The sequence below is a fragment of the Lemur catta genome, chromosome 6 (genome assembly GCF_020740605.2).
Source record: "Lemur catta isolate mLemCat1 chromosome 6, mLemCat1.pri, whole genome shotgun sequence".
In the NCBI taxonomy this organism is placed as follows: Eukaryota; Metazoa; Chordata; class Mammalia; order Primates; family Lemuridae; genus Lemur; species Lemur catta.
In genome coordinates, this window is record NC_059133.1 from 82905231 (window position 1) to 82930793 (window position 25563).

Here is a 25563-nt window from a genome sequence, read left to right on the forward strand (position 1 = left end):
ACAAAACTACCAAAGGCAAGGTGGACGTGGTTACCATAATGGACAGGAGCGTCCAAGCAGGAATCAGAATGGCCTGACTCATGCAGACCGGTGGCATAGGCTAGCTGATCATGGTGTTCCTAGAAGTGAAGTAGATAGGAAGCCTCCTAAATTCTTACTTGATCTTTGTAAGCAAAAATATTCTAGGTCAAGTGAACAACAGTCTAACCTGAATCATAAAAACAGAGAATCACAGCCTCTCAATCAATTCCCAAACGTGAATCAATTTACAGGTCCAGAACTCCTTCAGTGAAGAGAAGGCTGGATCTCCTTGAGAAAGAACCCTTGTACACTACCCAAAATTTATCCTGTTACTCTTTCTCCAAAGAGACCTATGGTTTTTTTTTTTTTTTTTTTTTTTTTTTTACCAGGGTAACTGTGCACTGGGGAAAAGGGAATAATCAGACTTTTTGGGGACTACTGGACACTGGCTCTGAACTAACACTGATTTCAGGAGACCCAGAATGTCACTGTGGTCCACCACTCAGAGTAGAGGCTTGTGGAAGTCAGGTGGGCAATAGGATTTTAGCTCAGACCTGTCTCACAGTGGGCCTGGTGGCTTCCCAAACCCATTCTGTGGTTATTTTCTCAGTGCTGGAATGCATAACTGGAATAGATGCACTCAGCAGCTAGCACAATCCCCACACTGGTTTTCTGATCCATGCAGTAAGGCACATTATTGTGGAAATGATCAAGTGGAAGTCATTAGAACTGCCTCTACCTAGGAAAATAGTAAGCCAAAAGCAATACCACATTCCTGGAGGGATTTCAAAGATCAGTGCAACTATCAAGGACTTGGACGATACAGGGGCGGTGAATCCCACCACATTTTCATTCAATTTGCCTATTTGGCAAGACTGATGGATCTTCGAGAATGATAGTAGATTATCATAAGCTTAACCAAGTGGTAACTCCAATTGCAGCTGCCAGACCAGATGTGGTTTCATTCCTTGAGCCAATTAGCACATCTCCTGATATCTGATTTGGAGCTATAATTTGGCAAGTACTTTTTTCTTTCAATACCTGTTAACAAAGACCACCAGAAACAGTTTGCTTTCAGCTGGCAAGGCTGGCAATACATCTTCATTGTCTTTCATCAGGGGTGTATCAACTCTCCAGCCCTATATCACAATTTAGTTCACAGGGATGTTGATCACCTTTCCTTTCCACAAGGTATGACACCGGACCATGACACTGATTACATTATGCTAATAGGGTCTAGTGAGCAGGAAGCAGCACCTACTCTAGACTTATAGGTAAGACTTTTGCATGGCAGGGGGAGGGAAGTAAATCTGACAAAAATTCAGGGGCCTTATAGGGGTCCAGTGGTGTGGAGCATGTTGAGATATCCCTTCCAAAATAAAGGATAAGTTGTTGCATCTGGCCTCTCCTATAACCAGGAAAGAGGCACGATGCCTAGTGGGCCTATTTGGATTTTGGAGGCAACGTACTCCTCATTTAGGTGTGTCACTCTGGCCCATTTACAGAGTCACCTGAAAAGCTGCTTGTTTTGCGTGGGCCCCAGACGAGAGAAGGCTCTGCAATAGGTCCAAGCTGCTCTGCAAGCTGCTCTGCCACATGGGCCATATGAACCAGCAGATCCAATCGCACTTGAAGTGTCAGTGGCAGAAAAGATGCTGTTTGGAGCCTTTGGCAGGTCCCTGTGGTGAACTGCAACACTGGTCCTTAGGATTTTGGAGTAAAGCCCTGCCATTTTACAAGGATAACTACTCTCCTTTTGAGAAACAGCTCTTGGCCTGCTACTGGGCCTTAGTAGAGACTGAACACTTGACCATGGAACACTATGTTGCCACGTGCCCTGAGCTGCCCATCACAAATTGGATATTATCTCACCCACCAAACCATTAAATCGGGTTTGCACAACAACATTCCATCATCAAATGAAAGTGATATATAAACATGATCAGGCCTGGACAGGCCTTGATGGTACAATAAGTTACATGAAGAAGTGGCCCAATGCCCATGGTTCCCATTGCTGCAGGATTGCCTTCTTTCTTCCGGCCTGCACCTATAGCCTCATGGACCCTAGAATTGGCTGACAGAGAAAGAGAAGACTGAGGCCTGGTTTACAGGTGGTTCTGCACAATATGCTGGCACTACCTGAAAGTAGACAGCTGCAGCACTATAACCCCTTTCTGGGTCATCCCTGAAAGACAGTGGTGAAGGGAAATGAAATCCTCCCAGTGGGCAAAGCTTCAAGCAGTGCACCTGCTTGTTCACTTTGCTTGGGAAGAAGAAATGGCCAGATGTGCAATTAGAGCATGTACTAATTCATGGACTGTGGCCAATGGTTTGGCTGGACGGTCAGGGACTTGGACAGAGCATGATTAGAAAATTGATCACAAGGAAATTTGGGAGGAGGTATGCGGATAGATCTCTTTAAATGGGCAAAAAACATGAAAATATTTTTGTCTCTTGTGAATGCTCATCAAAGGATGACCTTAGCAGAGGAGGATTTTAATAATCAAGTGGACAGGATGAGCCATTCTGTGCATACTGGTCAGCCTCCTTCCCCAGCCACTCCTGTCATCGCCCAATGGGTTCATGAACAAAGTGGCCATGGTGGTAGGGATGGAGGGTTTGCCTGGGCTCTGGAATATCGGCTTTCATTCAACAAGGCTGACCTGGCTATGGCCACTGTTGAGTCCCTAATGTGCCAACAGCAGAGACTGACACTGAGTTCCTGAGATAGCATCATTCCCCAGGCCAGGCAGTTACCTGGTGGCGGGTTGATTACATTGGATCACTTCCATCATGAAAGGGCAGTGTTTTGTTCTTACTGGAATAGATTCCTGAATACAGATTTGCCTTTCCTGTGCAATGTTTCTGCTGGAACTAACATTCATGGACTTACAGAATGCCTTATTTACCATCATGGTATTCCATACAGACTCTGCTTCTGATGTAGTAACTCAATTCACAGCCAAAGAAGCATGGCAGTGGGCCTATGTTCATGGAATTCACTGTTCTTACCATGTTCCCCACCATCCTGAAGCAGCTGGCTTCTATCAAACGGTGGAATGGCCTTTGAAGACTTAGTTAGGTGGTAATACTTTGCTGGGCTGGAACAAAGTTCTTCAGAAGGCTGTCTATGCTCTGAATCAGCATCCAATATGTATAGTGCTGTTTCTCCCACAGCCAGGATTCACAGGCCCAGGAATCAAGGGGTGGAAATGGGAATAGCACCATCACTATTGGGCCCAGTGACTCGCTAGCAAATTTTTGTTTCCTGTTCTCACAGCCTTGTGGTCTAATGGACTAGAGATCTTAGTTCTAGAGAGAGAACTGTTTCTACCAGGAGACACAACAATGATCCCATTGAACTTGAAGTTAAGACTGCTATCTTGCCACGTTGGGCTCTTCATACCTCTGAGTCAACAGGCCATAAAGGAAGTTAGTGTTCTGGCTAGGGTGATTGATCCAGACTACCAAAGGGAAATTGGACCACTTCTCCACAATGGAGGTAAGAAAGAGTACGCCTGGAGACAAGGGGATCACTTAGGACAACTCGTTATATTACCATGACCTGTAATTAAGGTCAATCTAAAACAACTATTAATACAACAACCCATTCCAGGCAAAATTACTAAAGGCCCAGACCCTTCAGGAATTAAAGTTTTGGTCATCCCACCAGGTAAAAAATCATGCTGAGCAGAACATCTTCCTTGCCACTCCAAAGAAGATTTTTCCAAAAAATTAAAATTCTGTTAAATAATTCTATTAATACTTTTCCCTGATGAATCCCTTGTCCTTGATTTCCAAATCCAACTATGCACCAAGATCAAACTTCTCCTTTTTTTGCCTCAGTTCACCTGCCACCACAGACCTTTATTTCTTGACGTCTTATAACTGAAATTTAATTACTCTTTAAACTTTAGTCTTCCCACCTCTCTCCTTCCTTCATTCTGTATATCACTGGTGTATTCAACTGTCCCATAAGACTGCTTTGATTATATCACTTCCCTTATCAAAACATTCAAGGATTCCCCAGTGCCTGAAGAATAAATTCCAAATTACAGAAGAGGAAAAATCATTTTTATACAAGCTTTCCCCAAGCTTTTAGCAGCACTCAAGGGTTGGGATTCTATTTTCAAGTTAATGTCCTTGACAAAGTCCTTGAATATTCTGGAATTTTTAGAATGATAAAACAGCACAGGTTTCAATTTAAGTCAGGGGTGCATTAGATGTGAGCAGCAGGCTTATTTGTCCTTTAATAACTTTAAATGCAGACATTGATTTCTCAAGTCTTTAAGAGAAACTCCCCCTCCTTCCAATGTAGCTGTCTTATCATCATCAATGTTTTTTTCTTTTTCTTTCTGGCATCATACCCTGTTCCTTAAAGGTCTCAAATAATTTATTAAAGAAATCACTAGCTGTCTCCTCATCAATACTTCTCATTTCACCCTTTGCCCTTATGTTTATGCAAATTAAATTTTACTTTAAAATGATTAAATAGCCTCTACTTGTCTAAATGTCTTACCTTGGGATTTTTTTTACTCTGGTTGCATTTTAGACCTTCTCAAAGACTTGCCACTGCCTTGAGAAACCACAAGGCTTGCAGAGTTCTCAGTCTGACCCTCAATCTGAACAATGAGGCGTTTCCTTGTGTCATTCAGAGGACTTGCTTGTTCATGGTGGATTAAAGTAGCACCACTCTTTTCTTTTAGAATTCTGGACGATATTTTTACCATGCTCGGAAGGTTATGCGAAGTCATCTAAATTTAATTTTTGTTGCTCATACTAACTCTGAATTCTATATATTCTAGATTTGCTGTTAAAATATTTATACATTTTCTATTTTTAAATAGTTTTATGTGTTTCATCTTCCACATGAAGTTGGAAATTCTCTAAAAGAAAGATCTTATTATTCCATATTCTCCCTTCCACCACAGATTTCCTTTGGGCTTTGCTCACTACCCTACTACTCTAACCCCACCCAGGTCCTTCCTTCTGAGCTATTGATATGCGTCTGAATCTCTAATGAAAATTTTAAAATCCTCTCTTGAAATTGGGCTTCCCTTCAGTTTCTTCTTTTCTTTCAGAGCCATTCCTTCCCTTCACGGTGTTTATTTCTTTTACAGCAATCAACTCTGCAACACAGAGCTTGGCAGATAGTGGACACTAAGTACATAGTTATGAAATGACTGAATAAATGAGGTATAATTCATGATGTGATGCCTCTTTGAATGTACTTCATTGTTATTGGTTGAATCATTATTTAAAATGTGATATAAAAACTAAGATTTCATTGAAGTGGTTTCTTTTACCTATTAAAATATTTCTTATTGTGATACCAAACAATAAAAAGTTTATCATAAGGCAAAAGGAATAATTTTGTTGTCCATTTCCATGGTTTGTCCTAGGTGTTTGACCTAAACAGCTAGCCATCCAAAGGCATATGACTGATAAATTTGGCTTTCCTCTGCACATTTAGGCTTGGTGGCTGATCAGGAGTAATTATGTCAAAGTCTGCTTGTTATGTCTAATATTTTAAAGCTCCACTTTTAAACTTTTGGCCTTATCCTCTCTGAGATCATATTAAACATTACATGCTTATTACCCTTTTTATCCCTTTCTATTTTTTTTTTTTTGAAACAGAGTCTTGCTCTGTTGCCCTAGCTAGAGTACAGTGGCATCATCATAGCTCACAGCAACCTCAAACTTCTGGGTTCAAGTGATCCTCCTGCCTCAGCCTCCCTAGGAACTGCAAGGTGTGCACCACCACACCTGGCCAATTTTTTCCTATTTTTAGTAGAGATGGGGGTCTTCCTCTTGCTCAGGCTGGTCTCGAACTCCTGACCTCAAGTGATCCTTTGGCCTCAGCCTCCTAGAGTGCTAGGATTACAGGCGTGAGCAATTGTGTCTGGCCACTCCTTTGTATTTGTAACATCTTTACATCACCATCCTCCTCACTTTCACCTGGAGACCTGATCTCTGCTTGTTGCACTCCTTCCTCGAGGCCTTGTCTGTTCTGCTGTGATGTTCCTCATTCCTTCTCTGGATTTCTACCACCTAAACTCCTTGAAAATCTCCTAGTCAATGAGCACAATAAGTTATTTAAATCTCCTTCTAGGAGCTGAGGATGACCTGACCATTTCTTGGGGGCCTTATAGATAGGAAATTGTGAGCTGCAGTTATATTTTTGTGCTATATTTCTATGCCCACTCTCATATCTGTACCAGTTCTCCCCACCTCACCTCTCTTTTGTGGAGTACAAGCAAGAAACAAAAAGAAATAGGTACATTCCTTTGTTGTGGTGATATTGACTAAGGTATTCACAATTTATTGGAGAGGTATCTTGTGGTGACCCCTGGGTGGGGTAGGTGGTTGAATCTACCTTAGCACCAAACATTCCCTAGAGGGAGTCAATATGTCTCATACATGTGTGTTGACTATTCTGTCGATTTTATGTAGATGCTCTTGTTCACACAATTTTAATATTTTAAAAGCACTGCTGCATTTATAGTAGTTTTAAAAAAATATTTTATATTTCTTAAATTAACAGTCTATTATTTTTTTGAGATGGGGGTCTTGCTATGTTGCCCAAGTTGACCTTGAACTCCTGGGCTCAAGTGATCCTCTTGCCACAGCTTCCTGAGTAGCTGAGATGACAGGCATGTGCCACCATGCCTAGCTAAATTATCTGATATTAAAAGGAATTTAATGACACCTGATAAATCATTTTTCTTTAAGTTGGAAAATGGGTCCCACTGCTTAAAAAGATTGGAAATGAAGGCCTTAGGATATTCTTATGTTAATAATTCCCTCGTAAAGAGACTTCTTTATCAATTGAAGAGTAAAACATAGGGGATTCTTAGTTTGGCTATCATTTTATGTTGCAAAACTTAAAATGTATGCATGCATATTAGTAATTCTTTGTTCACAATGCTGACTTCTAAATGGTATTGTTTTAGGTGTATGAATAATTAAATATACTAATTTTCTGCCTTTATTTCTTACCCCAGATTGCAGACAGCATTTCAAATGGTTTTCAATGCTACTATTATTGTTCTTATGGCCAATAAATAAAAGTATTTTGCAACATGATTAATGTATTAACACCAAAAGAAAAAAGAGTAAATAAGTAACAATAGCATGTTCGTACAAAAACAAAGCAAAAATTTTACTATTTACAAAGTAGATAAAACCATCTAACATTGTAGGGTATGCCAGCAGCCCTTCAGCATTTTCATATGAGTATATGAGGAAGATTTTTTTTGCATTCATAGTAACAATAATAATAACAATAATAGCTACCACATAATGAATATTTACTATATTTAAAACACTCTTTAAAAATAATCCTCAAGCCAGGATTATTGTCCTTAGTATATTGAGGAGGTTTTCTATAAAACCTATGTTCTTAATCCCTACCCTATATTGACTCCCTACAAAGAAAGACAAAGAATTAAGAGTACTTCTAGATAAAGATTTTTCCTGGAATGTGATGAAGATACAAACATGGTTTAAAAATATCAGACACATTGGAAACTTCTGTAGATTAATCCAAAGCTTAATTGTATTTAATAGGTTATTTATTATCTTTTTAATGAATAATTTATGAGAATTTTCCATCATTTTTTTAACTTAAATGTCTCCAATCATAGGATAATATAAGCTTTAGAAGAAAATCAACTGATGATGATTAAAATGTGATAGAAGTATCCAAATCTGAGGTCTATGCCAGAAACAAAACAACATAATAAAAATTCATTTTCTCATCTATGTGTCTGCCAAATTGCAATTTTTAAACTCAGGCTAGCCATCATGAAAGGGGTCTTTTTAAAAAATGATAGTGTACAATAAAAGTACCGAAATGCAATAAAAACACTTGAGATACCATTTGTTGTGTGCTTCATTTAAAGGATGGAATGGATAATGACTGAGAAGTGATATTAGCAAGATGGTGGAATAGGAGACTTGTATCCCTTCACAAAAACAAAAATTCTTTAACCCGTCTACAGACAAATCCTCTTTGTGGGAGCCTTGAGATTCAGGTAGGATTACGAAACACTCGTGGAGCCAAAGACCTAGGAGGGTCATTTTGAGAGTGCACATCTGCACCCACATGGAAGACCGGCTGATCATGTTCCTGGGTTCAAACCTGGAAACAATCTCATTCCCCAAATAGTTTGACTGCAGCCCTGTTTGGCCTGAACCTGCAACCAAAAACATCTGCCAAGGGGTTCAGGAGGAATCATACACACTAGTGCCTTGGGAGAAAGGCTTCCCTGCCTACCAGCATTGGTCTCAGCAGTGGACCCAAAAGTTACCCTGAAACTCAGCTCCAGCCCCTTTCAGCTGTGGTCTCAGATTAGTACTGCTCAAACAAGGACCCTGAGGGAGAATCACCCATCTGAACCACTGGGACAGGCTTACTGGCCTCTGTCCTTCAGCAGATCCTCTCTGCTATAGCCTTTATCCTGATTATTTGGGGAACTGTTAGGAAACACATCCATCTGAGCCACCAGGACAGGTTTGCCAGACTTATTCAGTAGCAGATCCTAAAGGGGTTCAGTCTCAGTTTCAAACCCTCTTATTATAGTCAGGGAACTAACCCAAAGGCACAGAAATCTGCTAGAAGACTCACCCATCTGAGCCACTGGGACAGGCTTGTCAGCCTTCATTCCACAGATGATCCTAAAAGAGCCCTACCTTGGCTTAAGCCCCTCTCTACTACCAATTGGTAATAATCCTGTCTATATAGAGAACTGCTGTGAGACGACCCTGTTTGAGCTACTAGGGCAGGCTTGCCAGCTTCTGTCGCACCAGAGATCCTGAACAAATCTCAAGAGCAAGTAGGCACTAGCTCTGCCACACCAGGAGTTTAATAAATGCTCCCTGTAACCTCAAAGCCCATCCCTAGACCTTACCCAGGGAGGAGAAAGATCTCAACTATGCATTTCTACTAAGCAAAGCAGTTGGTTCATTTATCCCAGTCCACTTAACCTTGGGGGCTTCCTCCAAACTTGTCCAACTGCTGAACTGAAATAGTGTTACTTTCTGCCCAGGGAACACATCCTGTGGCCTGGCCAGATCAGAGGTAATTGTAGTGCCCATCTAGCAGCTCAGCCTGGCTGTAAAGCTTAGTTAGTGGTTTTGCCAGATAGTAGATCCTAGCCAGTTGTTCCACATGAAGTCAGAACAAAGGTAGAAGCCCAGCCATCTAAAGAACCTTCCAAAGTCATTATCAGCTGGCCCACATAGAATCATAGGCTAAACTAAGTAGTGAAGATCTATCCCTGCCACAGAACACCTGTAAAATCGAGAAAAGGTGGCTGTCTCCACAAATGCACAAACACTAGTGCAAGAACACATGGATTACAAAGAATCAGGAAACCATGACACCTGCAAAAGAAACTAACAAAGCTTCAACAAGGTACCCCAAAGAAAGGAAAATCTATACAAGACAGGAAAAGAATTCAGAATAACCCTCTTAAAAATTTAATGAATTCCAAGAATAAATAGATAAAAAATTAGATGAAATTATACATGAATAACATGAGAATTTTGACAAAGAAACTTTTCATGATATTCATAAAAAGCAAGTAATCCTAAGGACAGAAAACCTTGAAAAGTCAGAGAATCTATAGTTCATGTGTAAGTCATGCGGCAGAAGGAAGGAAGGTAACATTGTTCATTTGCAGGGGTCCAATGAGTTGAATGGGAAGTGATACTTGTTTTGAGGTCATCTCTCTGTAGGTATACTTACTTAAGAAATTTTTACAGAGACAAACAACTAAAATTGTTGGTCACTGCATGTAGACTATTTTCTTAGGTAGCATAAATCTCTCCTGGAGGAAAACAGAATGCAGAAAGTAGGAGAAAGAAGATTCTTCCACTCAACAGGCTAAAGAGAAAAGAGACGAGGAGAAAAATTTTAATGTCAAAATGAAGACCTGTGTTAGACTGGAGTTTTAACTCAGACACTGCATGACTCCCAGCATTTACACGTTAATATTTTCTGTTAATAAAGAGTATGTTAAATATTGGATAGAAAGGAAATTTTAAAGATCCCTGGAACTTAATTATTTAATCCATCTTTGCAATTTTTTGCATATTAAAAATATAGTCCTAAATGAAATGCCCTTTTTAAGTAATTTTATAAAATTTAAAATTTCAGCTTGCTGTTCTCTATAAGTCTATATTGTTCATCAGTCTTTTAACATTTTTTTTTAAATTGTCTCTTCTCTCTTAGGTCAGACTATTTTTTAAGTCAGAATATAGAATTGAGGGAGATTTGGAGAAAGGACAGAGATTAGGGTACAAGACTGTCAGAAAAGAACAGAGAGAAAGTAAATGAAATTTTGGTCATGTGGAGACCTATACATTAATGGCTATGTCATCTGGACAGGAAAGTGTTCAGAGTTTTTGAACATTTAGAAAAATAGTCTTCAACAACAATTCACTTTATTTTTAAGTGAGACAGATGTTAAGATCAAATATTTGACATTTGACCATCCTCAGTTTAGTATCAAGTATTATAGACAGCAGAATTCACAGAGAACAGCTATTGATTTATAAATATCGTTTAAATTAAAGTGCTTGGGATTGTGGATATTTTTCACAGTGATGTACACTTAAGCAAACATTCACTTACTTAACAATTGTGTGTCCAAGGCATCATATTGTACTAAGCACTGTAAAGCAAATAAAATATATTTTCCACAGTTTTTTATACTCAGTAAATTTTCAGTACAGTTGAAACTGCAGGATGAACTAATATGATCAATGTTGCAAGAGCTGAGATCAAATGGATGGTGTGTACAGTAAGTGTAATAAGTTTCCAAAGGAGAGAAAGGTCACCACAGGAGCAAGAGTGACCCAGGAGCTTCAGGGAAGATGAACGATTTGAGCTGAGCCTGGAAGGTTACATCGGATTTAGAAGGTAAACAAAGGTAAACAGAAGTATGACATAGTCAGCTAGAAGGATCGATGTGTGTTTAATCAACAATGAGTGCTCCATCTAGATATAATACAAGTTTTGTGTTGGGGGGATATAAAAGGTAGGTTATAGCTAGATTGTATAGCACTTTAGGTATCAGGGTAGGAAATTTAAAATTTAAAGAGACTATTAAAATTTTTTATTGATATAATAAAATGGAGTTTTGGAATGTTTTGTGCAGGAGAGATTAGAGGAAGAAGAGAACAAGGAAAGACATATCATAGCAGCAGATCAAAGTAACCCATAGGTGAATTAATAGGAAATGTTGAATAGGATTTTGAGAATAATAAAAGTAAAGGGAGACTAAAAGGATTTGTTGGTGATTTTCTATATATGAGAAAAAGGATGAGTTGAAATTTAGAAATTATAGATAAGTTTGATCAGGGGTTACTTGAGGATGGTGGAACAATATTTAAGTAATTCAGAATGAGAGCTGGTTTTAGTGGAAAGAAGAGGGCTGCATTTTATAACTGTTGAGTTTAAAAAAGATGTCAAGATATTAGAGTATAAATGCCCATCAGGCAGTTGGAAACATATGAATGGAGTTCAGAGAAAGATTAAAAACAGAGATATAAATTTAGGAGTAATTCATATTATCTTTGAAGGTTCAAGACTGAATGAATTAATTTCAAGAGTTAAAGCCTTGAATACTGGAAAATCTTCACATTTAAGGGCTAAGGGTAAAGCCAACATTTATTAAGCTACTACATACTCATCTATTTTAAACTTATAAAAGCTAAGGAAACCTCAGGAATAGTGCTAAGAGGTTTAGAGATTGTACAGAGAGTGAAGTTTCATGGGGATCGTGGGAATAGAAAAATTCAAAAAGGATGTTGGCTGTTAGAAAGAGATCAATAAGAATAGGTTTTTGGAACAATTTATGATTTATTTCATTAAGAAATAACTGATAATCTTTGAGGGTCAATGTTTCCTTGGTAAAAAAAAAAAAACTCATGAAACACAATAGAGTATCTAGATATGGGCCGGGGACTGTTCACTATTCATTGCTTTGCATCTTATTCTTTGAAATGTGAGATCAGTATATAAGGGGCCAACTCTGGAGGAACAATTTTTATTCATGCAATGTGTGCCAGATACAATTGATAAGATGATTGTTATTAGGAAATCATTCTTTACTAAAAATCATCCTTTACTGCCATTTATTTACATTGAAGTGCATCTACAGTGTAACAAAGACAAACCGTCTTTAAGTATCTAGATTTAAAAAAAAAAACAACCCTCATTTGTTATCTTCACCAAGTCTAAGTGTTGTCTCTGTTCTGTTCTGACAGGCACCACAATTCACTAGGTGCCAAGTACAGAACTCACGTTGTGTGTCCAGTGCCCTTTGGAACATTAGAGGAACTAGCCCCTTTGGAAATATTTCTCAAAGTGTCGTCTGTGAAGCTCTTGCACCAGAGAACCTTCTGGAATGCTCATATTCTACAGCAAGAGAGAGGAAAACAAGTCTAGAAATGAAAGAGTAGAGGAATCCACGAGACTAGAAGACTGTAAACACAGACACAGATATCCCAATTCACCCTTACAGAATCAGAATTGCTGGCAGTTGCACCCAGGAACCTATATTTTTAAAATACAGGTTCCTCGATACACTCATACACGTTAGAATTGTAAAAAATTGTTTAAATAAAAAAAATAAAAAGTAATAAAATTTTAGTGTTTGTGTATTTAGCCTTGAGTTCTTACTGTCGTGTTGACTCTATTTCTCTCTCTCATGTTAATTTTCATATAGAAACTATTCTTCCCATTTTGTGTCTTATGAAAAGATTAAATAATACCACATTTGAGATGTCTCCTGTTGTCCTGACATTATTTGCTCTTCATTCAAAATAGCTTTTTATTCTGCTATAGTGTGAGAGACTCTGATAGTGTGGGTAGATTCAGTGTCAAAAGAGAGTTTCATCCTACTGATAATGTTTAGATCCTTTCGGAATGCTGATATTCTGAAGCAGCGAGAAGAAAACAGCCCAGAAAGCACACAGACTGGAAGCATCCATGAGGTCAGGAGAAAATTCACAGAGAGACAGTGCAGAAGTCAATGGAAGAGAGCATTTTAAAGTGGGATACATAGGAAAGTGTTAGAGAGATTTTAGAAAAACATTTCAAACCTAAAATAATTTTTGTTTCTTTGTCATACAAACTGAAATAGTATTTTAAAAAAATCTTTCCCCAACTTCTAAATAACTGCAGTACTTCACCAGTCTCTGTTCACTAGAGTAAATCATATTATGCTGCTTTGAAACGAAAAGAATTTTAGCAATTTTGTTTTAGCTTGTGATCTCACAGGAGGAAAGTAATTCTTAGAGCAAAGCTTCACAGATTTAATATAAGATAAACAATTCTTTTCATGAAACTTAAAATTAGATATAACAGAACTGTAGGCATAATAATTCATTTTAATATTAATATAAAATCAGGCACAACTTCTTTAGTCTGATTACTTTGGCATGTGAACATACCAGAGTATCAAAAAATAAATAACAATTAACTAAAACTTGAAATGAGCAAAGAAAATATGCTGAAAATTTATAGATGAATTTATGTCATTTATATTACAATATTATTTCTGCTTTCAGATAAACAACAGAAATAAAATAGTCATTTAAAAGAAGCTGTGAAAAATGCAATGCATGAGAACTTTGTTGTGATGATTTTTGCAAGGTGAGAAAAATCCTAGTTCTTAGTTGTTCACATGAGAAGTAATTTTTTTTTTTTTTTGAGACAGAGTCTTGCTCTGTTGCCCGGGCTAGAGTGAGTGCCATGGCGTCAGCCTAGCTCACAGCAACCTCAAACTCCTGGGCTCAAGCGATCCTCCTGCCTCAGCCTCCCGAGTAGCTGGGACTACAAGCATGTGCCACCATGCCCGGCTAATTTTTTCTGTATATATTTTTAGTTGTCCAGATAATTTCTTTCCATTTTTAGTAGAGACGGGGTCTCGCTCAGGCTGGTCTGGAACTCCTAACCTCAAGCGATCCACCCACCTTGGCCTCCCAGAGGGCTAGGATTACAGGCGTGAGCCACCGCGCCCGCCAACATGAGAAGTAATTTACATTCCTTCATTTAACAAAGTAGTCATTATACACCTGCTATGTACTTGGCCCTATTCTATACACCTTGGGTTACAGCAGTGATGCAAGGAGAAGAGAAAGCAAAGCAGGAAAGAAAAATTGGAAGAGACAACAAAGAGGAGTGGTGTTGCAGTTTCACATATGGAAGTCAAAGAGGACTTTGTTGAAAAGGTGACAGTAAAATACAGGCATTCAGGACATGTGAGCTTAAGCCGTGGAGAATATTGAGCCATGAGGCCGGGAGGAACATTCAAGATAAACAGAGTAGCAGATACAAAGGTGCTGGGGCAGCAGCATGCCTGCCATATTCAAGGACCAGCAAGGAAGTCACTGGGGTTGGAATGGAGTGATGGAGGGAGTCTGCAGTAGGAGATGATGTTGGAGAGGTCAAGGGGGCCGGATTGGGAGGGTCCCAGAAGTCATTAGCAAGTACCTTGGCTGTCATTGTAAGTGATTTGAGGCTCCTTCCTCAAAGGAATATGAAGAGAGGAATAACAGGATCTGACTTTTATTCTCAAAGGAACATTCTAGCTGCTAGGTTAGGAAGAGATTATAAAGAAATATGGGCAGGGAGAACTATTCAGAAGCTACACCAGCAATTCAGGTAAGAGATGATGGTGGCTCTAACCAATGGTGGTAGCAGTGGAGGTGAAGAGCAGTGGGATTCTAGGTTTATTTTGAAAGCAGACTGACAGAATTTGCTGATAAAATGAATGTAGCCTGTGGAAGAAGAAGAGTCAAAATGACTCTAAGGATTTTAACCTGAGTATCTAGGAGGATGAAAGTGTTATTTACTGAGATGAGAAAGATTACAAAAGAAGCAGGTTTAGAGGGACAGTCACCAGAAGTTTGATTTGGTGCATATTAAGTTTGAGGTGCCTATCATATTTCTACTAGAGTTGTTGAGTAATCAGTTGTACATGCAGCTCTGGATTTTAGGGGAGAGTTCCAAGATGGAGTTGCAGATATGGAAGAAAAAATCATGTAAGTGATATTTAAAGCCACGAGGCTAGAGGTAGAAAAAGAGAAGAGGTCTAGGGCTGAATTCTCATAGAGAGATTTTAGTGCCAGCAGGTAGATTGGGAAGTTAGACTGAAAGTAGTATTACTACATTATTAATACCTTTCTGCAAGCATTGACAATGTATAGGCTCTAGTGGACCCAAGTGGTTTTTCGCTTTTTGTAGGATTCGTTTGGTCATTTGCCATTTATCCATAACTTGATCTCCGTCTTAAATTCTTGCTCTTTCACACTCGCTACCCTCCCTTCATGCCTGCATCACACTCATTTTGAATATCCTCACTGGCAGTGCAACTTCATTTGAGTGTAAAATGCTTTTTTGAAAACTGTCAAAAGTAATTTTGGGATCCATCTGGGGAATGAAATGGGTAACCAAGTTGGTCAATATTGTTTTTGATCAAAAATTAGGTGTGACCAAGTTTACTGTGTGGTTTATATATATGCCTGATCCAAAAGCAATTTCAACAGGCGTGCTCTAAAATGTTTTGAGCAATGACAACATTACTGGAATAAATACATGGTTTCCAAGAAGACTATGTTCAAGGATATCATATATCATATACATATCTAAGTTGTTACCTTGGTTAATATTTCTTAACATATTGTTTTATCATATATGTTTATATAGATGCTTAAAATCCATAAACATGCGTGTATCCATAAATAATATCTATTTGAATGTTCATTTTCTAATGTAAGAGTTTCTTAAACAACTATTATTTTAATTTAAGAGGATTACCTTACCACAAGCAAATGGAAAATAATTATTTTAATGAGTAAAAGATTTACCAAAAAAATTTAAAATATTTGTCCAGATATTACAAAAATTGCTGATTGTGAACACCACAGATTTACAAATAAGTGTCCTTGGATGTCTCTGGCTAATACTGTTTGTAACAAATGTATCCTCTTATGCCACTTATTTGTTCACTGAACAAATATTAATATTTGTTAAGTACTGGTATGTTCCAGATGCATGTCATGCGGAGAAGAGTTTGCTCCTTTAGACCCTTCCAAATGCATCCCGGGAGATTTACATGCTTAAAGAAAAGAGCCGAAATTGTGTCACTTTCTCCACACCCAGTATAGTCTTCTGGGGAGTTACGCGGAGGACACATTTTCACTAGACTTGGGGAAGATTGGAAGGGCTGGTGAGGTTTAGAGTTCTCCTTTTCTGCTTACTGCACCCAGACTTGGATCATCAGTCACTTACCCTGTAACATACAAAGCTCCTTCTCTTTCATAATGATGTAGCCCAACTACTATCCTTGCCTCTGACTTGACCCATTCTTAAGTGGGGTGTAATAGACAGTGGAGCTTTCAGTTTTCCTTAGAGGCTAACTACAGATTTTGTTCTAGGTTCTGGGAATAGGAAGATGGAGTTCTTGTTCTGAAAAAAATGATCACCTTTTGAGGAGAAAAATATGCATAAGTGATTACATCAGAATATGATAACTATTAGGACGCTATAAACTCTATAAACTCAAGGTACAGTGAGAACTGAGGGGAAACCCTAAGAGTTCTTGGCTTCACAGAGAAGGTACTGGCACTTCGCAAAGAAGTAGAGTCAATCCTCCAAAAAGCTTGGCACGATGAGCTAGATGGAAATCCTAGGGACAATGCCTTTTTTCTTTTAGGCTTTAATCTTCCAGCTATTCCTGCTTTTTAAGAGCCTTTTCACTAGTTTTACCCTGACACTTCATTTTAAATAAAGTCCAGTGTTCATTCTAGGGCTTTTCCTGTGAAATATTTTATAGTCTTTACCCCCAGGGTCACAACCATACTGAGGCAAAAACATTATAATTGGCTCATCGTTGCTTACTTAAAATTGGTCACTATACTCATTCTTCTTATTAATGTTGACACTAATTGCCCAAAGGAGGTAAATGATTTCTAAATGTAGGTTTACATGGTTCTTATTATATATAATAAACTTACGATGTTTTTCATGTGTTTCACTAGTATGGTCAGCTTCACATCCTCGTATGATATGACTAACTGCACCTGAGGCTTCTTGTCAGAAAACTTCTCACCTGATAAAACAATAGAGTTCCAGTGAGTTAGTTTGGAAGCAGCTCATCGCAGAATAAGCCAACATTTAAAGATTAAAACAGGACCAATGAATAATATATAAGAAAAACATTCTTCAGATAATGTTGGAATCTTAATACTATTCAGGAGGCAGGGTTGGTTGGGTAGAGGTGGTATTTGCGTCTAATCTTCTTGAACTAACTCTTCCTCCAAAATCCATGCTTTTTTTTTGATTGGTGCCATTATTTTCTCAATTACTTAAGCTTAAAATCTCAGTGTCATTTTTTGGCTCTGATTTTCTCCTTAATGTTCAGTATAATGAGCTTAAAATATTAGAGATCACAGAGGTTAAAAGCATGGACTTTAGAAGTCAGTGAACCTGGGGTTCAAGTCCCAACACTACTACTTATGACTGTGTCATCATGAGTAAGTTAATCAACTTTACGTAAAATGGAAATAATAGTTAACTACTTCTGGGTAGTTGAGATGATTAGCTGATAAAATTCAAAAATGGTCAATCATAAGTGCTCAATTAAGTGTTTTTAAAATTACTAATAGTCTTTCTTTACATATTTGCACTCTCCTCCTTTCTTGTCCCATAGCACCTAATTCAGACTCATAAAAACCTTTTGCCTGAACTACTAGAACATTCTGTTACCCTCCCTCCAAATCCAAATCTATTTGTACGCAATTACCAGTGTAAGTTTCATACAGCAACTTTTATAAAATTACTCTTTTGATTGAAGTACCTCTCATAGCTTTTCATTGCCTATGAAAAAACGGTCTAAATTTCTCAGCCTTGTAGTGTTGCTTCTTTTTAAATTTATTTCAGGATATTATGGGGGTACAAATGTTTAGGTTACATATATTGCCTTTGCTCCACCTGAGTCAGAGCTTCAAGTGTGTCCATCCCCCAGACGGTGCACACTGCACTCATTAGGTGTGAATACACCTATCCCCTCCTTCCCCCTCCCACCTGCCTGAAAGCCGATGAATGTTACTACTATATGTGCACATAAAAGTGTTGATCACTTAATACTAATTTGATGGTGAGTACATGTGGTGCTTGTTTTTCCATTCTTGTGATACTTCACTGAGTAGAATGGGCTCTAGCTCTATCCAGGATAATACAAGAGGTGCTAGACCATCATTAATTTTTGTGGCTGAGTAGAACTCCATGGTATAGAGTAGAACTCCATGGTATACATATACCACATTTTATTAATCCACTCTTGTATTGATGGGCACTTAGGTTGTTTCCACATCTTTGCAATTGTGAATTGTGCTGCTATAAACATTTGAGAGCAGATGTCTTTTTTATAGAATGTCTTTTGTTCCTTTGGGTAGATGCCCAGTAATGGGATTGCTGGATCAAATGGTAGTTCTACTTGTAGCTCTTTGAGGTGTCTCCATATTGCTTTCCACAGAGGTTGCACTAGTTTGCAGTCCCACCAGCAGTGTATGAGTGTTCCTATCTCTCCACATCCAAGCCGACATTTATTGTTTTGGGACTTTTTGACAAAAGCCATTCTCACTGAAGTTAAGTGATATCTCATTGTTGCTTCTTATTACTGTGTTTTATTCCTCCATATTATTCTATACTGTCATACTTATGTTTAGTTCTACAAACATGCTCTACCATTTCCTTCTAGTCATTTCTTTAATTATTCCCTTCACTTGAAAGGATTTTGTTAACCATTTTTGTCTACTGAACTTCCACCTTTCTTCAAAGCCTAGTTAAAATGCAAAATAGTTTCTGTGGTCACCTCTCCCTGAAATCTCCTAGCACAGCCATTATCACTTAATATTTATGTCATAATTATTTTACACATCTCAATTTGTTTAGTGGATTACGATCTACCTCAGGGCCTACTTCTTTTCCCTATATCTCTAACGGACATAAGCCAACACTTGCTCCATTAATGTACACAATAAACATCTATTTAATAAAAAAAATAATGTTAATTTTTCTTTTGAGTTGCATCATTACATCATTAAAATGAGAACTTTAGCTTTTTAATTAGAAACTCTGGTTTATAGCCCAAAGATTAAGCATAATTTACAGTTTTACTAATATTTTCCTTGATAATCTCTGGTTATATATTCTTTAAGGAAATTCAGAGAGAAGAAACTTACTAATAACAAAAAATTTGTCAGTGTTCAATTGGGGGCTCATTGTGGTCTGTCTTGTTTTCTGATAGTCAATCCTAATTCTCTAATCTTCTCTAATATTTGAAAATTACACCTGAGCAGTGTGGTTTCTCCCCCAAAGCCTTGTACATGTCTATTTGAGTAGTTTACACATTGTATGTAGGTAGTATTAATGAATTTTATTGTTAATAATGTGAATTACTGACATTGGAAATAATGTTTTTGGCAACTGAAATGTTAATTACATAAATATAATAAAATTACTTAAAATACATTGATTATAATAGCAGAGACATTGTGAGTTAGATATACTATGAGTTAATTCTGAATGCAGAATTGAAGTAAATTGCATTTCATAATAAAAAATGTTGAACTTTTGTTATAAAGGTGCTAAAAATACTAATGACTCTTTTATGCACAATGGACATTATAGTTAAATTAAAGAGTGAAAGAATTATTAAGCAGAAACTCAGTGTGTTTAATCAGAAAAGTTTTAATTCAAAGGCAGAAATTAGCATAAATTTATGATTGAGTGCCTAAATAGTAAAGGTATAGTTGCTACTTGAACTGACTGAAAATGATATTCCACTCTAGACCCTTTATGCAAGATTGGTAACCACAGTGTCCAGCAAAACATTCCAGAGTTCAGAACCCAGTGAAAATTCATGCCACTGGGACGTCTTAGTAGTCATTGTAGTTGTAGTCGTAGAGAGATTTAGTACTTCTGTAAGTCTTACTGTGTGCCAGGCTAAGAACTTAGGTACAGTAACTCACTAAATTCTCACAGCAAATCCATGAAGTTTGTATTACCGCCTTTTTGCACATGAGGAAACTAAGGCACTTGGTCCAAGATCATGCAGACAACAAATACAGGAATGAATGATCTCTGAAGTTTATGTTCATAAACATCATACTGTAAAGGGGCAAAAAAGTGGGGTGTGACATAAGGGAAACAGTTTAAATGAAGATCCCAAGAGGGAGAATTTGAGAATAGGGACAAGAAGACGCTAGAATATTTAGGTCTTCTGCTTCAAGTTAGTCTGGGGTATTTAGCCATGTTTAGTGACACCATTAATAGTAACCTCAAGAACTGTTAAAATATTATTGATCCTACAGATGATTGTGTCAAAATATATGAATACATAGCACTATAATAGCTAACACATTGCTTATTATGCATAATGTCTGTTGGCATTAAAAATACTATTTCAAATTTTAACTTTTTTTCAGATGATAATATAGTCATATGATTAAAAAATTATTTTAAAAATATATAGTAAAACGTCTTTCTAATATCTATCCAACCAGTTCTCCCCCACCCTATTATTTTATCAGTTTCTGTATATCCCTCCAGAGGCAGATATATCCTTCTAGAGTTGCTCCGTATAAACAATATAAGTATTTTTATTTCCCCCTTTTCTACAAAGGGGAGAGGATATTCACTATTCTGCACAAAGATCTTGGAGATATACAGTTTCATAGTATTCCATTAAGTGAAAGTACTTTATTTAATCAGTTTCCTATTGATGGGCAGGTGGGTTGTTTCCAATGTTTTGTAGCTATTACAAATCATGTTGCTATAAATAGCCTTGTACATGCATCACTTTGTACCTGTGCACAAATATCATACACTAAATTTCCAACAGCAGAATTGCTGGTGAAAGAGTATTAGCATTTGTAATTTTAATAAATGTTGCCAAATTGTGTTCCATGGAGGTGGTACCAATTTGCATTATCACAGGCAGTGTATAAGAGTGCCTGCTGATTTATAACAAAGCTTGTTAATTAAATTTTTGTGTTTTTGCCAATCTGATGAGGAAAAAAATGGTGTCAGTGTAATTTAATTTGTGTTTCTCTTATGAGTGAGGTTGAGTATCTTTTCACTTAAGAGTCACTTGTATTTTCTTTTTTATGGGTTATCTTTTTATACTCTTTACCAAATTTTCTATTTAGTTTTTGGTTCTTTTCTGACCACTCTCTAAGAGATGGTTTTATGTCAAATAATCAAACTTTTGTCTTGAAGTATTGCCAATATTTCACCCATTTTGTCATTTATCTTTGCTTTCTTTTTTTTTTTTTTTTTTGACTTTGCTATAGTGCCTTATGCCATGCAGAATTGTTATGGCTTCTGGATTTGGAGACATAGCTATAGCAGTTCATTTCAAAATTATAAAGAAGTTTTTTGTGTTTCCTTTGTCACATGTGTGGTTTCATTACTTCATTTAAAATCTTCCCTCTATTTGTTATTTATTCTGGCACATGGTATACCATTTGTTGAATTTTTCTTTACTTTTTGGGTCACATACTATTAAATTCCTGAATGCATTTGGCTCTACAAATATTTATGGAACATTATATTATGTTCCATTTATGCATTTGTTTATACACTGACACCACACTTTTAATAATTGGGGTTTTGAAATGTGTTTTTGTATCTGATAGGGCTTGTCTTCCCTCATTACTCTGATTTTACTAAGTTTTCCTGGTTTTTCTTTGTTTCTAAACTATAAAATTAGGTTATCTAGTTAAAAACAAATCTGTTAATATTTTTTAAAAATTATATTAAGCTTCAAAATTAATTGGAATATATGACATTTTTAAGATGTTGAATCTTCCATCCAAGAACATAATATATCTTTCCATTTGTTCAAAGTATCTTTCAAATTCCTAAGTAGTGTTTTAAGGTTTTCTTCATTTGGTCTTACATATTTCCCATTGAATTATTCCTAGGTATTTTTTTTTGTTACTATTGTAAATGGGATCTTTTCTTCTTTTATATATTCTAACTAGTTATTTTATACATATGAGATATTTATTTTTATGTATTATATTTATATATAATAGACAGCTATCATATATCTTAATATAATATATGCTAGCTATCCATACATCAATTTGGTATTTGATACTTTTATTGAATTCTCTTATCATTTGTGGTAGACTTTTAGTTGACTCTTATTATTCTAGGTATATGATAGTATTACTTACAAAGACTGCTGATATGTTCTTCCTCTTGTCAAGGTTTATGCTTCTAATTGTGTTCTTTATTTTACTTAGTCATTTCACAAATATTGACTGACCTGTTATGGACAAGGCACTGTTCTGGGCTCTTGGGAATAGATTAGACAAAATTCCTCTCTTGGCACTTCTATAGTAGCAGAGGAGACATGGAAAAAGTAATAAGCATAATAAATAAGTAAAAGTTATAATATTCTGAATATAATAAATGATAAGAAAAAATCTAAGAGTAGCATAAGGGCATTGGGGGCTTCAGAATAAGGGGCAGTTTGCAATTTTAGATGGGCTGATCAGGGTAGTTGTTTTTGAGAAAATAAATTTTGAGCAAAGACTTGCAGGAGGTAAAGGAGTGAGTCATATGTTAGAGCTGGTACATTCAACACAATGTAAAATCATTGTGCTGAGCTTGGACATGGTGCCCTATTCTATGCTTCAGTGGGGATGCTTTTCCAGTACTTCCCTGTCATGCCTGATGTGGGCTTTGGAAAGCCAAAATGAATATATCTTCTCATGTAAAGGCATTATCTATTAATTTTCATTTTTAAATTTTTTATACTTTTTAATTTTAATTTTTAAATGACAATAATTGTACATATTTATGGGATGATTAGTAATGTTTCTATACGTACAAAGTATGGTGATCAGATCAGGGTAATTAGCATATCCAGCATCTCAATCATTTATCGTATCTTTATGTTAGGAATGTTCAATATCCTTCTAGTTATTTGAAACTATATAATATACTATTGTTAACTATAGTTATCTTACAATGGTCTAAAACACCAGAACTTATTCCTCCTATCTAGCTGTAATTTTGTATCCATTAACAAATCTCTCCCTATCTTTCCTTTCTTCCTACCTTTCCCAGCTTCTAGTATACCCTGTTCATCTTTTTACTTCTATGAGGTCAACTTTTTTTATTAATAGTTTCCACATATGAGTGAGAACATGCAGTGTTTAATTTTCGATTCCTGACTTATTTCACTTAACATAATGTCTTCCAGTTCTATACATGTTGCCAAAAATGACAGGATTTCATCCTTTTAAATTTTTATTTTATTGAGTGTTTTATCAAGAAAGTTCACTCAATTTATCAAATGTCTTTTCAAGGTCTATAGCAATGACCATGTAATTTTTCTCCTTAAATCTATTAAATACAATAATATTTATTATATATTATGTATAGTACTAATATTGAACTGTTCTTGCATTTCTGGTCATGGTAAATTATATTCCTTTAGTGTGCTGATGGATTATTTTGGCTAATATTTTATTTACAATTTTCCATTGACATTCATAAGCAAGATTGGCCTGTGATTTCTTATTTGCAACCCTTGTAATGCTTGAAGCTGCTGGTATAAATACTTTATGCACTTCATAAAAATAATATGGAAAATTTTCCTTATTTTTCTTTGCTCTGGAATTGTTTAAATAACAGTGGTATTGTCTACTTTTTAAAGGCTTGGTAGAATCCCTTTGTAAATCATATGAACTTCTTATTTTTTAAAAAACTATAAAAGTTTTGGTTGCTTTTTGAAGCCTCATTTATTTAATCAAATTTAATCTTAGATTCATCTTCTCTTGGGTGAGTAAATTGTTCTTTCCTAGAAAACTATCAATTTCAGACAGGTTTGCAAATTTATTTTCATAGAATTGAACAGGTAGTCTCTTACTGTTCTTTAATTCCATTTCTTTCTATGATTACTTTTTGCTTCTCCTTCAGTATTTTGTGCATTTGCATTTCCCTCCATTCTTTTCTTTAGGTTAGATAGTGACTTATTTATGTTATTATCTACTTTTTACTTCTGGATTAACTTATTAGTTGCGCTATTTTCTTTGCTCTGACTCATTAATATTTACTTTTGTCTTTATCCATTTTTTTTGTTTCCTTTGGTTTGTTTTGTGGCTCTTATTCCAATTACTCCAATAATTGAGCATTGCTTTGTCTTTCTCTCATAGTTTCTGAGATGTAGTACTTCATTTTTGCTGTTGTTGAGAAATTTTGCAAATTTGGTTTGTAATTACTTTTGAGCCAACAATTGCTCAAGAGAGATATTTTTAAATTTCCAAACTTAAGTGTCTTCTAGCTTTCTGGAAGTTTACATTAATTTTTTATTTTATTGTATCACAATTAGAGAATACTGTATACACCATTTCTATTTTACATAATTTATTGAAATTTATTTGTGGTCAAATATAAAATCTATTTTCATGGATGTGCATAGGTACTTGAAGACAAGATGAATTCTCTGTTTTCAGGATAAAGAATTTGATATAAATTAATCAATTTTGCCTTATGAATTACTATTTATTCTATGGTTCTATTTATTTGTTTTCATTTGGTCTTTCATAAATTGAGAGATATAAATTAGAATATCCTACTACAAGTGTGTTTTTGTGTGTTTCTCCTTGTGTGTTCCATTATTTCTGCTTTATGTATGTCGCGTCATATTATTTGATATATAGTCATAACTGCTCATGTCATTATTGAAGAATTATATTCGTTATAGTTTAAGGTTCTATTCCTTGTTTAATTCAATGCTTTTTGGCCTAAATTCCTCATTTCATAATTAAGATTGTTACCTCTGATTTCTTTGTATTTGCCTAATATACCTATGGCTATATTTTAATTTTTATTCTTTTAAAATCACTTTGCTTTAGGTTTGTTTTCACATAGAGTTATGATTTGCATTTTTACTCTAATTTGAAAAAAATCATTCTAAGTAGATAAATCCATTTATACTTATTGGTATAGCAGATATGTTTTCCTTTAGTTCTATCTTATTGTTTTATGTTTTTATTTTTATGATTCTTAAAGAAAATCTTTCACTAAGTAATTTATTTTTATTTTTATGTATTTATGATACTTAGGAAAATTGTTATTTTTGTTCCAGTAGCTACCTTTATTTAATAGCTTTAGACTTTTAGTTCTTTGGACAATATTTGTTTCTTAGTAGAAACAAAGATAAAATTTGTGCATAATCTTTCTCACTCTACTTTCATCTACCACCCAATTATATTCAATATTGTGATCTTTCTTACTGTTTCCTCACACTAATATTATGTATGATTAGATTTTTTTGTTGCTTGATTTCTTAGATTTCAGCTATATCCTTTAACACCCAGCTATTACAGATGAGATAATTAGAGAGAGCCTTCTAACTCATCTATTTTCCATCTTTTCCTCCCCAGATCAAGGACAAGTAAAAGTCTAAAATATTTTCCTAATTAAAAACATGAGGTTATATG

General features: G+C 36.0%; 1 protein-coding gene across 2 annotated transcripts in view; it reads right to left on the reverse strand.

Annotated features, from left to right (window-relative positions):
* PIK3C2G (phosphatidylinositol-4-phosphate 3-kinase catalytic subunit type 2 gamma) overlaps nt 1–25563 on the reverse strand; it is a 336298-nt gene that overhangs the window by 11609 nt on the left and 299126 nt on the right. For both annotated transcript variants that reach the window (XM_045554248.1, XM_045554249.1), the window contains exon 30: nt 17053–17147. In XM_045554248.1, the coding sequence (XP_045410204.1) occupies nt 17053–17147 (95 nt within the window). The remainder of the gene's footprint in view (nt 1–17052; nt 17148–25563) is intronic.